At 42.1% G+C, this 11,678-nt stretch overlaps 1 protein-coding gene across 2 annotated transcripts in view; it reads left to right on the forward strand.

The window, feature by feature from the left end:
* rfc2 (replication factor C (activator 1) 2) overlaps positions 1-11,309 on the forward strand; it is a 55,749-nt gene extending 44,440 nt beyond the window's left edge. Inside the window, exons 9-11 of one of the 2 annotated variants that reach the window (XM_072243495.1) lie at positions 3,364-3,444; positions 4,759-4,872; positions 10,988-11,309. In XM_072243495.1, the coding sequence (XP_072099596.1) occupies positions 3,364-3,444; positions 4,759-4,872; positions 10,988-11,098 (306 nt within the window). In that variant the 3' untranslated portion in view covers positions 11,099-11,309. The remainder of the gene's footprint in view (positions 1-3,363; positions 3,445-4,758; positions 4,873-10,987) is intronic. The other variant, XM_072243496.1, reaches the window with a different exon arrangement.
* Positions 11,310-11,678: the final 369 nt, after the last annotated feature.

An 11,678-nucleotide genomic window follows, 5' to 3' on the forward strand; every position in this document is an offset into this window, starting at 1 on the left:
CATTAGGGAGATTTTAAGAGACTCTTTAATAAGCACATGAATGATCGAGAAGTGGAGGCCTTTGTGGGAGGGAAGCTTTAGATTGATTTTACATTCCCAATACCTCACTGGTGTTTAGGGCAAGTCAAGTCAAATTTATTTATAAAGCACATTTAAAAACAACCCACGTTGACCAAAGTGCTGTACAAACCATAACATGTAGCTAAAATCACAAATACAAGAAACACAGATATAAACATCACGGCACACAGCTTATAGGCACAAAATAAACAAGATAAGCAAAGCAAGATTAAAAGACTCAAGCAGATGCATAAAATCACTTACAAGAGGCTTAGCGGGACAACAACCATGAATATTAAAGTCACCAAGAATCGGAACTCAATCAAAGTTGGGCATAGTATTTGAAAGGAAGTCCGCAAATTGAGTGATAAAATCTTTATGTACTGTTGGTGGACGATACACAAGAGCAATTAAGAGGGGATTGACCAGGCCCACTTTAATTAATTTCACCTCGAAGCTGGGGAACTAATCAGAGTACAGTAGATGGCAATTAAAATGTTTCTTAAACACAACAGCTAGACCTCCTCTGCATCTGGAGGGTCTAGGCATGCTAAAAAAGTTAGTCATCTGGACAGAGTTCAACAAGTGGAGCAAGCTCACCAGTGCTTAACCAGGTTTCTGCCACCAGTAAGAAATCCAATCCTTGGGCAGTGAAAAAGTCATTGAGAATAGAAGACTTATTGGATAAGGATCTCGCGTTGATCAGAGCCATTTTGACTGGGATAGCAGTATAATCCGACAACGGCTCCCTCACCAGAGGGAGGTTCTGGAAGACTACTCCACCGCGCTTCACAAATGGCCTGGCGGGGAGCCCACAGGACAGCGGTCTGGCGTCCAGGTCTATGTCTGGGATAATCGGTCGGAGAAAGGCGTACCCTGGTCTCGAGGGAACGCTGAGGAATGGAGCAACTTGGCCGACCGGGTCCAACATCATCGAGCTGCAAAAGGTAGACTGGTGCCGAGCAAAAGCGGGCAAGAGTCCTCAGCTTAACCAAGGTGCCTGCACGTTTACTCTACCTCCTAGCTCATTTCCTACGGTGGTAGCCGCAGGGCCGAGCCCATATACCTCCAGGTAGTTGGGAAAATAGAGAGCGGTGAAAGCTTCTTTGTCCGGAATCCTGAGTGAATAAGTCCACGACAGAGGCTGGAATATTCAGTAGAGTTTGATGATTGTAGGCAACAGTGGCTTGCACATCATGTATACACAGAGACACGAACAAAGCCAGGACAAACAAGAACGACAATAGGTGACGACAAGCAGCCAAACACAGTGGCGCAGCCATCATCAAGCAGCAATGAAGGTCTTCCATCTGCGTCGGTCCTTGGCCCCTTCTCCACTGTACCCCAGGTATGTTTCAGGGTCCTTGATGCTGCCTCTGTGGTATGGTGCCAAGTTGTCTTTGGTCTCCTGCATTTCCTCCATCCTTCAGGGGTCCAGTGAAGTGCTATCTTGATGGAGTTAGATTGATCTTGGAGTAGGTTAAAAGGTTGGCACAACATTTAGGGCCAAGGGGCCTGTACTGTGTTGTACTATTCTATATTAATCCAAAAGAGCTAGATTTTCATCCATAGAACCATGGAAACTACAGCATAGAAACAGGCCCTTTGGCCCTTCTTGGCTGTGCCGAACCATTTTCTGCCTAGTCCCACTGACCTGCACACGGACCATATCCCTCCATACACCTCCCATCCATGTATCTGTCCAATTTATTCTTAAATGTTAAAAAAGAACCGGCATTTACCACCTCATCTGGCAGCTCATTCCATACTCCCACCACTCTCTGTGTGAAGAAGCCTCCCCTAATGTTCCCTTTAAACTTTTCCCCCCTCACCCTTAACCCATGTCCTCTGGTTTTTTTCTCCCCTTGCCTCAGTGGAAAAAGCCTGCTTGCATTCACTCTATCTATACCCATCATAATTTTATATACCGCTATCAAATCTCCCCTCATTCTTCTACGCTCCAGGGAATAAAGTCCTAACCTATTCAACCTTTCTCTGTAACTGAGTTTCTCAAGTCCCGGCAACATCCTTGTAAACCTTCTCTGCACTCTTTCAACCTTATTTATATCCTTCCTGTAATTTGGTGACCAAAACTGAACACAATACTCCAGATTCGGCCTCACCAATGCCTTATACAACCTCATCATAACATTCCAGCTCTTCTACTCAATACTTCGATTAATAAAGGCCAATGTACCAAAAGCTCTCTTTACGACGCTATCTACCTGTGACGACACTTTTAGGGAATTTTGTATCTGTATTCCCAGATCCCTCTGTTCCACTGCACTCCTCAGTGCCTTATCATTAACCCTGTATGTTCTATGTTGGTTTGTCCTTCCAACGTGCAATACCTCACACTTGTCAGTATTAAACTCCATCTGCCATTTTTCCAGCTGGTCCAAGTCCCTCTGCAGGCTCTGAAAACCTTCCTCACTGTCTACTACAGCTCCAATCTTTGTATCATCAGCAAACTTGCTGATCCAATTTACCACATTATCACAGATCATTGATATGGATGACAAATAAAAATGGACCCAGCACTGATCCCTGTGGCACACCACTAGTCACAGGCCTCCACTCAGAGAAGCAATTCTCTACCACCACTCTCTGGCTTCTTCCATCGAGCCAACGTCTAATCCAATTTACCACCTCTCCATGTATACCTAGCGACTGAATTTTCCTAACTAACCTCCCATGCGGGACCTTGTCAAAGGCCTTACTGAAGTCCATGTAGACAATATCCACTGCCTTCCCTTCATCCACTTTCCTGGTAACCTCCTCGAAAAACTCCAATAGATTGGTCAAACATGACCTACCATGCACAAAGCCATGTTGACTCTCCCTAATAAGCCCCTGTCTGTCCAAATGCTTGTAGATTCTGTCTCCATTAGTATTGTACAATGTATAGCCAAGGTAATACTCTTTCTAGAAATAGTTGGCTCTATGAGGCTGTGTAATACCTTGACATAAAGCTAGGTTGCAATATAAATATATTTTCGCCTTTATTTTAAGTAACACTTTAAAAAATAGATTTATTATGTTGTATCTAGCGCTATCAGGGGATGTTGAAAATCACTATAATGTTTACACACAATTGTCAGCCATACTTCGTATGCAGACCAATTGACTTGCATGATTTGCAAAGATATTGATTGAGTTTCTGGTTTTATGTATTATTGAAATCAAGTAAAATTAAAACAATGACCTTGGTAAATCCCTAGGTTGAAGAATTATAGCTATTTTGCAAAAACAAGATGTTATACTTTTTTTGTTCTCTCTTCAACTACACTACTTTTTTAATAGGTGTGTGATGAACCTCATCCTCTCCTGGTGAAAGAGATGATTCAGCACTGTGTTAATGCAAATATTGATGAGGCATACAAGGTTGGTCGTTCAGAGGGTCATTTGCCAAATTTAATCATCTTTCGGTCTCTCTCAATACAAGCTTTTCTATTTTCCCTAAGCATTTATAGTACATTACATCATGAAGATGTGTAAAGACAAATAAAGAATTAATGTATCATGTGTAAATGCCTCATTTCTACATTTATTTGTATCATTGCCAAATTTCCTCCTAGTCCAATATTATTCTGCTTAATCAAGTTACAGTGGATTCTGGTTAATTGGGACACATCAGGACCTGTATGTTTTGGTCCAATTAAGAGGCTGTCCAAATTACCCAGTTTCATGGAAATAGTTAAAAACGTATTGAAAGAAAGACAAACTGAATAACAAATTATGTATTTAGATTAATTACAGAACAAAGTAGAACACAATCAATACTACTACAGTACTATAAAGCTGTGTTAGTTTTTGATACATATCGATGGAGGAATTCATCGACATTGCTCTGTTTTGTTTCATTTCATTGTTTCATATTCACTCCTGGCTGTTTCTGGCATCTCCACGCCTGAATGCCTGAAACTACAGAGAGCAAAACAGTTCTGAATTGTTTTGCTACTTATTTCTCACCAACAATCTGACAAAAATCACTGCTTTTTGAAGACAAGCATATCCATCTGGTGCTATTTAAAAGCTGTTTGCTTCAAGTATGGTGTAGTGTTTAATGGCCACGAAAGTGCATGCGACTGACGTTTGTTAGAAATTATTTGGTGTGTTTCCTGTCCCAATTAAGTGGGTTAGTGTCTCAAATAAACAAAGGGAATCCTGCCTATTTTCTCGATTAGTTTTTGTTATTTAAGACTTGTCCCAAATAAGCGGCTGCCCCAATTAACCAATGGTCTAATTAACTGGAATCTACTGTATTTCCAATACACTCTGAACAAAAAAAATCTTCACAAGGAACAGGTATCTCTTACCCCTTTCCTTACATGCATAAAATGCCATGATGACCTTAGAAAATTTCCCCTGAAGCATTGTGATGACTAACTTACCCTCAATTTCTCTGCCATTTACTGTCATTGTTGAATCCATATGGGGCTCATTTTTCCTCCTTTTTAAATCACAGTTACCTCTGTACTACCCTCTCTAATCTGTTTGTTTAAAAGTTTCCACAATACTGTCACTTCACCTCTTTTATATTATTCCTTAATTTGCACATTAGCTAGCTTTTATTTTATTTTGTTTCTTAGTTAGCTGCCCATGAAATTGCAGTTTTATCCTGTGATTCTTGGCATTTAACAATGGAATGTGTCATCAGCACTTCCTTATAATCCCTTTCTACATTGGTTATTATAGGTCGTGGCTCATCTCTGGAAGTTGGGTTATTCACCTGAGGACATCATTGGTAACATCTTCAGAGTCTGTAAAACTTTCCAAATGCAGGAGTACCTGAAACTGGAATTTATAAAGGTAAGAAGTGTTGAAGTATATGCAATTGAAATTTATTTAAAATGAGCAGATCACTCTAATGGTGATCTTTAGTTACTCAAGTGCAATCTTCCCTTGGGTTCAGGATTTGACTGCACCAAGACTTGAGCACAAAAGTGTAGAGTGTGTTGGGCGCTGTGTTGGAGTGGTGGCAGTGATATTGCCAGACTATTTATCCGGAGGTCTGGATAAGGAGTCCAAGGTTCTCAGTTCAAATCCCATCATGGTAGTTGTAGAATTAAAATGCCAAACCCCTGAATTCACCAGGTTGCTTCAGGAAAAGAAATTAGCTACCTTTACCCAGTCTGTTCTTCATGTGCCCTTTAAAATGGCCAGGAATCCGCTCAGCAACACACACAAAATGCTGGAGGAACTCAGCAGGCCAGGCAGCATCTATGGAAAAGAGTACGGTTGACATTTTGGGCTGAGACTCTTCGGCAGGACTGGAGAAGAAATGCTGAGGAGTATATTTAAAAGGTGGAGGGAGGGGAGAGAGAAGCACAAGGTTATAGGTGAAAGCTGAAAGGGGAGGGGTGAAGTAAAGAGCTGGGAAGTTGATTGGTGAAGGAGGTACAGGGCTGGAGAAGGAGGAGGACAGAAGGCTGTGGAAGAAAAAGAGGGAGAGGGAGCACCAGAGGGAGGCGATGGACAGACAAGGAGATGAGCTGAGAAAGGGAAAAGGGGATGGGAAATGGTGGGGGGGGGGGGGGGGGGAGTGAGACGGGCATTACCGGAAGTTCGAGAAATCGATGTTCGTGCAGTCAGGTTGGAGGCTACCCAGATGGAATATAAGGTGGTGTTCTTCCAACCTGGCCGGCTGATGGCATAGTGGCATCAGCGCCGGACTTTGGAGCAAAGGCTCCCGAGTTCGAATCCAGCCAGCTCATTGCACGCTTTCCATCCATGCTGGGTTGAGTGTCGACCTAGCAACTCGGCCCTGTAAAAATAAGAAAGCCTGCTTAAAAGAAGCTGCTCCCCCCTCCCTCCTCCCCATTCCTCTCTCAGCTTATCTCCTTGCCCACCTATCGCCTTCCTCTGGAGCTCCTCCCTCACTTTTCTTTCTTCCTTGGCCTTCTGTTCTGCTCTATCAGATTCCTCCCTTCACCAGCCCTGTATCTCTTTCACCAATCAACTTTCCAGCTCTTCACTTTATCCCTCCCCCTCCTGGTTTCACCTGTCATCTTGTGATTCTGTCTTCCCTCCTCTCATCTTTTAAATCTACTCCTCAGTTTGTTTTTCCTCCAATCCTGCCAAAGGGTCTCGGCCCGAAACGTCAGCTGTACTCTTTTCCATAGATGCAGCCTGGCCTGCTGAGTTCCTCCAGCATTTTGTGTGTTTTGCTTGGATTTCCAGCATCTGCAAATTTTCTCCTGTTTGTGACAGGAACCTGCTCAGTTTAAGGTTGGGAATGGTACAGGGAGAAGTGAAATCTGCACACAGACGCCATCTCTAGTCTGGATTGAACTCACGTCTCTGGCACTGTGAGGCAGTTGCTGTACTAGCTGTGCCAATTTGCCACATTTTTAATATTAAGTATTTGTATCAGCTGTGATCCTTCACATGTCTGAGTGAACCCATGGTTCCACTTACACCTTCTGCAAAAATCTTGGAAGTTATTTCAGCCAGCAATATTCATGGCACAATATTCATAAAAACCTTTTCTGGTTCCCTTTAATTGACTGTCATTCTGTATACTTGTTCTTGACCTTGACTTTTTTATATTATTTGTTTTACTAGCTTGTGTATTCTTTTTCCTTTTGCCCAATTTGCATCGATTCTCTCTCCTTTAAATTTTATTTTTAAAACACTTAGTTTACCTATGAATTCTCAGTATTTAGCATAATATATCTAAACCAGGATTTAATCTCCTAACTTCAACATCTTCTGGTTAATTGCCAATTTCTTTATCACAGTATCCTGTACAATCATTCTTCTCATATCCATAAAATTAATCTGATTTTAACATGCACTTAGTTTGATTAAAATCACTTTTACCCTGTGCATTTGGCTTGCTTGCATACCTTGCCTTTGTGCCCAGAATTAGTCCCAGTGTTTATTTTGTTCAGTAACCTGTGCTGCAAACTTCTGCTGATGGTATGTTTCTGCTTGTAGTCTGAACATCAGCTGCATTAAACTGAGTTGTTCTCTTGAAGTAATGGTCAATTTTCTGTCCAGATTTGATCAACAGCCTTCCACGTGCTAGCACAACTGATTACCACAATGAAACTTCGGGGTTTTCCATTTCAATGCACTCACCACTCTCTGCGCGTATATATATATATATATATATATATATATATATATATATATATATATATATATATATATATATATATATATATATATATATATAAAAAACTTACCCCTGACATCTCCTCTGTACCTATTTCCAAGCACCTTAAAACTATGTATGCCCCTTCGTTCTAGCCATTTCAGCCCTGGGAGAAAGCCGCTGCCAACCCACATGATCAACACCTCTCATTATCTTGTACACCTCTATCAGGTCACCTCTCATCCTCCATCACTCCAAGGAGAAAAGGCCGAGTTCACTCAACCTATTCACATAAGGCATGCTCTCCAATCCATGCAACATCCTTGTAAATCTGCTCTGCACCCTTTCTATGATTTCACATCCTTCCTGCAGTGAGGTGACCAGAATTGAGCACAGTACTCCAAGTGGGGTCTGACCAGGGTCCTATATAGCTGCAACATTACCTCTCGGCTCCTAAACTCAATCCCGTGGTTGATGAAGGCCAATGCACCATATGCCGCCTTAACCACAGTGTCAAACTGCGTAGCAGCTTTTGATATAAACTGTTTGGGGTGCTTATTTGTATGCAAATCAACTTGTTAATAAATTGAATATCAAGAACTAATTTTGTATATTGAAATAAACTAGGCTAATTTAAGGACTTTTCTGAATGAGGTAGGTCTAGTTTTGTGGTAGGACTGATTTTTTAGCATTTTTGTAATTGTTTTATACATTATCAAAGGTTCAATTTAATGTCAGGGAAATGTGTACAATATACATTCTGAAATGCTTTTTCTTTGCAAAACATCCACGAAAACAGAGAAGTGCCCCAAAGAATGAACGACAGTTAAACATGAGAACCTCAAAGTTCCCCCCCAGCTCCCCCCCCCCCCCCCCGCACGTGAGCAGCAGCGAACAACAATCCCCCTCTCCCGGCAAAACAAAGCACATTATGATTCCTTAGTTGTGTGTGACTATAATACGATTGAAATTCTAGCATGCTTTCTGATCTTAGACAAAATTTCCTGGTTAAATCATTGGAAATTTAGGCTGTTGTAGTTGTAGGAAGATGATTCTTTGATCTGTCAGCCAATTTTATTAGAACCATAAGAAACAATAAGGCAAGTTGAGGCTAGGTTTTACTTGTTTGGAAGTGACATTGAGCAGGTCATGAAGCAAGTCCTCAAACTCAGTGCTGTGCCACAGGTTTGGTCTTGTGGGAAGCAAGTAGAAAGCAGGGGAAAAGATTGAGCAATGATGCTATTATAACATGATCATTCCTCAAAGTCACCTGTGTTTAGACTCTTCCGGAAAAACAAGTTGAATGTTTTCTCCCAAATGAGATGAGACATAATTGCTCAGGGGTACATCTGGTTTGAGTCGAAATATAAGCTAGTCGGTATTTAGTACAGATTTGCAGAAAGCGCAACTCAAGTGGAAATGTAAGAGAAGTGTGGTCCTTTTATTATTGGTCTTAATTTTGTACACAGATTTTTATTTTTTGCATCTTGTCCTTTCTTCAAAAGCATTTATAGTGTTTTCAAGTGTTACAAGTGCTTTGGTATGGTCTGAGATTTTAAAATACTGCATAATTTGAAGACTCGAGACTGCGTTGAAACTAATGTTGGAGGAGTTCAGCAGATCAGGCAACAATTGTGGCAGGAGATGGACAGTTGACATTTTGAGTCATGACCCTGTATCAGTTCTGAGAATATAGAAGCCAGTATAAAGAACTGAGGCTCGACCTGGTTAGGTGATAGGTAGAGGAAGGTGAGGAGGGGTGGAAGGGCAGATGGAACAGGGAGGGGAGGAGATCGTGACTGAGGTGGTGGGTGGAGGCAACAAAGGGCTGCAGATGGAAGATGAAGAGTGGGACCACTCTTAGATTAGATTATGACGACACTCAGTCCTCTTTTATTGTCATGTAGAAATGCATACATGCATTAAGAAATGATACAATGTTTCTCCGGAGTGATATCACAGAAAACAGGACAAACCAGAGACTAACACTGACAGAACCACATAATTATAACATATAGTTACAGCAGTGCAAATCAATACCATAATTTGATGAAGAACAGACCATGGGCACAGTTTTAAAAAAAAAAGTCTCAAAGTCCCGAGTCCCCGATAGCAGGCGGCAAAAGGGAGAAACTCCCTGCCATAAACCTCCAGGCACTGTCAACTTGCCGATACCTTGGAAGCAGCCAACACTCCGTCCATCCATCCGAAAACTTCAAGCTTCCGATACAGCCTGCCAAGCGCCTCCGACCTCTCCCCGGCCACTGAAACACTCAGAGCCGAGGATTTCGGGGCCTTCAGCTCCGGAGATTCCGGTTACCACGCAGAAGCAGCGGCAGCGAAGCGGGCATTTCAGAAGTTTTCCAGATGTTCCTCCGTGCTCTCACGTCTGTCTCCATCAAATCAGAATTGTGCACGGTCCCCTACCTGACAGATAACAGACATCACCACTGAATTAGCCGCACGTGCTGCAGTCATGCCGCCATCTTCTCCCCCCTCCCTGGAGGACAGATGAGAACAATGCGGGGTGGATTTAAAACACCAAGTAGTTAGAATATGTGGTATCATGGGCAGTTAGAGGGGAAAGAAACTGGGTAGCAGTGGGCTGGGGTTGGGGGAGTAGGTTTGAGAAGGTGGATGGTATGCAAGGACCTGAGTTGATCAGTGAGAGAGAGAGAGAGAGAAGGGGAGGGCAGTTACCTGAAACTGATGTATTCAGTGTCCACGCCATCAGTTTGCAGACCACCCACCCAAGTAGAATGTGAGATGCAGTTCCTCTAGTTTGCATTTGGCCTCACCTGGGCAGTGAAAGAGGCTGAAGACCGATGGTGTTCATGGGGAGGCAAATTAACATGGCTAGCAACCTGACGCTCCAGATGTCCATTATGGACAGAGTGTAGATGTTTTGCAAAGTTTGGTCTCGCTGATGTAATGGAGGCCACTTCAAGAGCACCGTATGCAGTGGATAAGGTTGGAGAAAATGAATGTGAATCTCTGATGCCCCTGGAAGGGCTGTTTAGGTGTCTGTGTGGATGGTGGTGAGGAAGGAGGTGTAGGGGCATGTGTTGCATCTCCTACAATTGCAGGAAAAGTCCTGGGGACAGGGAGGGATGGTGGGGAGAGATGAATGAACCAGATTGGTTCGAACGAAAAGCAGAAAGGGGAAGTAGTGGGTCATATTGCATCTGGTAGAAATGACAAAGAATAATGTGTAACATAGGCTGGCGGGGTGAAAAGTAAGGAACAAGGGAACTCTATCTCTGTTCTGTTTGGGAGAGTTGGATTAGAAGGCATTTCAGATATTCTGGAATGGAGAGCCTCAACTTGAGAGCAGATGTGGCGAAGATGACATTACACAAGATAGGGTGGGAGAAAGTGGTCTAAGTGGCAGTGGAAGTTAGTGGATTTATAGTAAATATCCGTGGATAGTCCATCTCCTGAGACGGAGACAGGAAGATCCGGAGAGTGGAGAGCGGTGTCAGAAATACTCTGAGTGAACTTGTGGGTGTGGGGTGGGAAGTTGGTAGTAAATTTGATACAGTTGACCAGGTCCACATGCGTTGAACTGTCTTTTTATAGCTCATATTATGGCTGACTTAAGAATTCTTTGGCATATCTTCCATCTTTTGATGACAAACCCTTTCATTTCCTTAGTAGATAATAGTGCAGAGTAGAAAAATGCCGTTGGGGTTTGCTACAAAAAATTACAAAGCCTGATTAAGGAAATATTTGGAATCAAAATGACAATAGAGAGTGCCCTTTATTACTAAGATTCAACTAGCTAGCATTTATTTAAAAAAAAAAACTAATTTTCTCTTCCTGCAGGAAATTGGGTATACTCACATGAGGATTGCAGAAGGAGTGAATTCCTTGTTGCAAATGGCTGGATTACTTGCTCGACTTTGTCAGAAGACTGCAGCTCCACCTGCAAGCTGATCCATGAGTAATAACCTTCAGCTGTGGACGTTTATAGAAGCTTGTAAATGAACTGAGTGCACAGAGTGACATTGGATACATATGAGCACTCTTCCTGTATTCTTGGGTTCTGCAGATCAATGTTTGTAGCTTTATTTGGAACTTTTTAAAAAATAAATTCATGTAATAAATGTAACACTTGATATTTACCAAATTGGTATTGTTGATTTGATGATGGACAAATGTTTTTTTGTTTTCCAATTTCGTACCACAGTATTGCCTGGTGATTTTTGAAGGTCTGTACTTGAGGTATTGATACTTTATTGATCCCAAAGAAAATTATGGTGTTACAGTAGAATTACAAGTGCACATACAAATATTAGAAGTAAGGAAGAATAAAAAATAATTTACCTCAAATTGTCTTAACAGCAGGGAGTCATCACATCCCCAGCTATAAGTTGACTTATTATAAAGCTTAATGACCAAGGGCAAGACTAACCTCATATAGCGCTGTTTGGAGCAGCACAGTTGTCTTTGTCCATTTACTAAAAGTGCTCCTCTGTTCAGCCGAGGTGGCTTGCAGGGGTGAGCAACATTGTCC

Source organism: Mobula birostris, chromosome 25 (genome assembly GCF_030028105.1).
Source record: "Mobula birostris isolate sMobBir1 chromosome 25, sMobBir1.hap1, whole genome shotgun sequence".
Lineage (NCBI taxonomy): Eukaryota > Metazoa > Chordata > Chondrichthyes > Myliobatiformes > Myliobatidae > Mobula > Mobula birostris.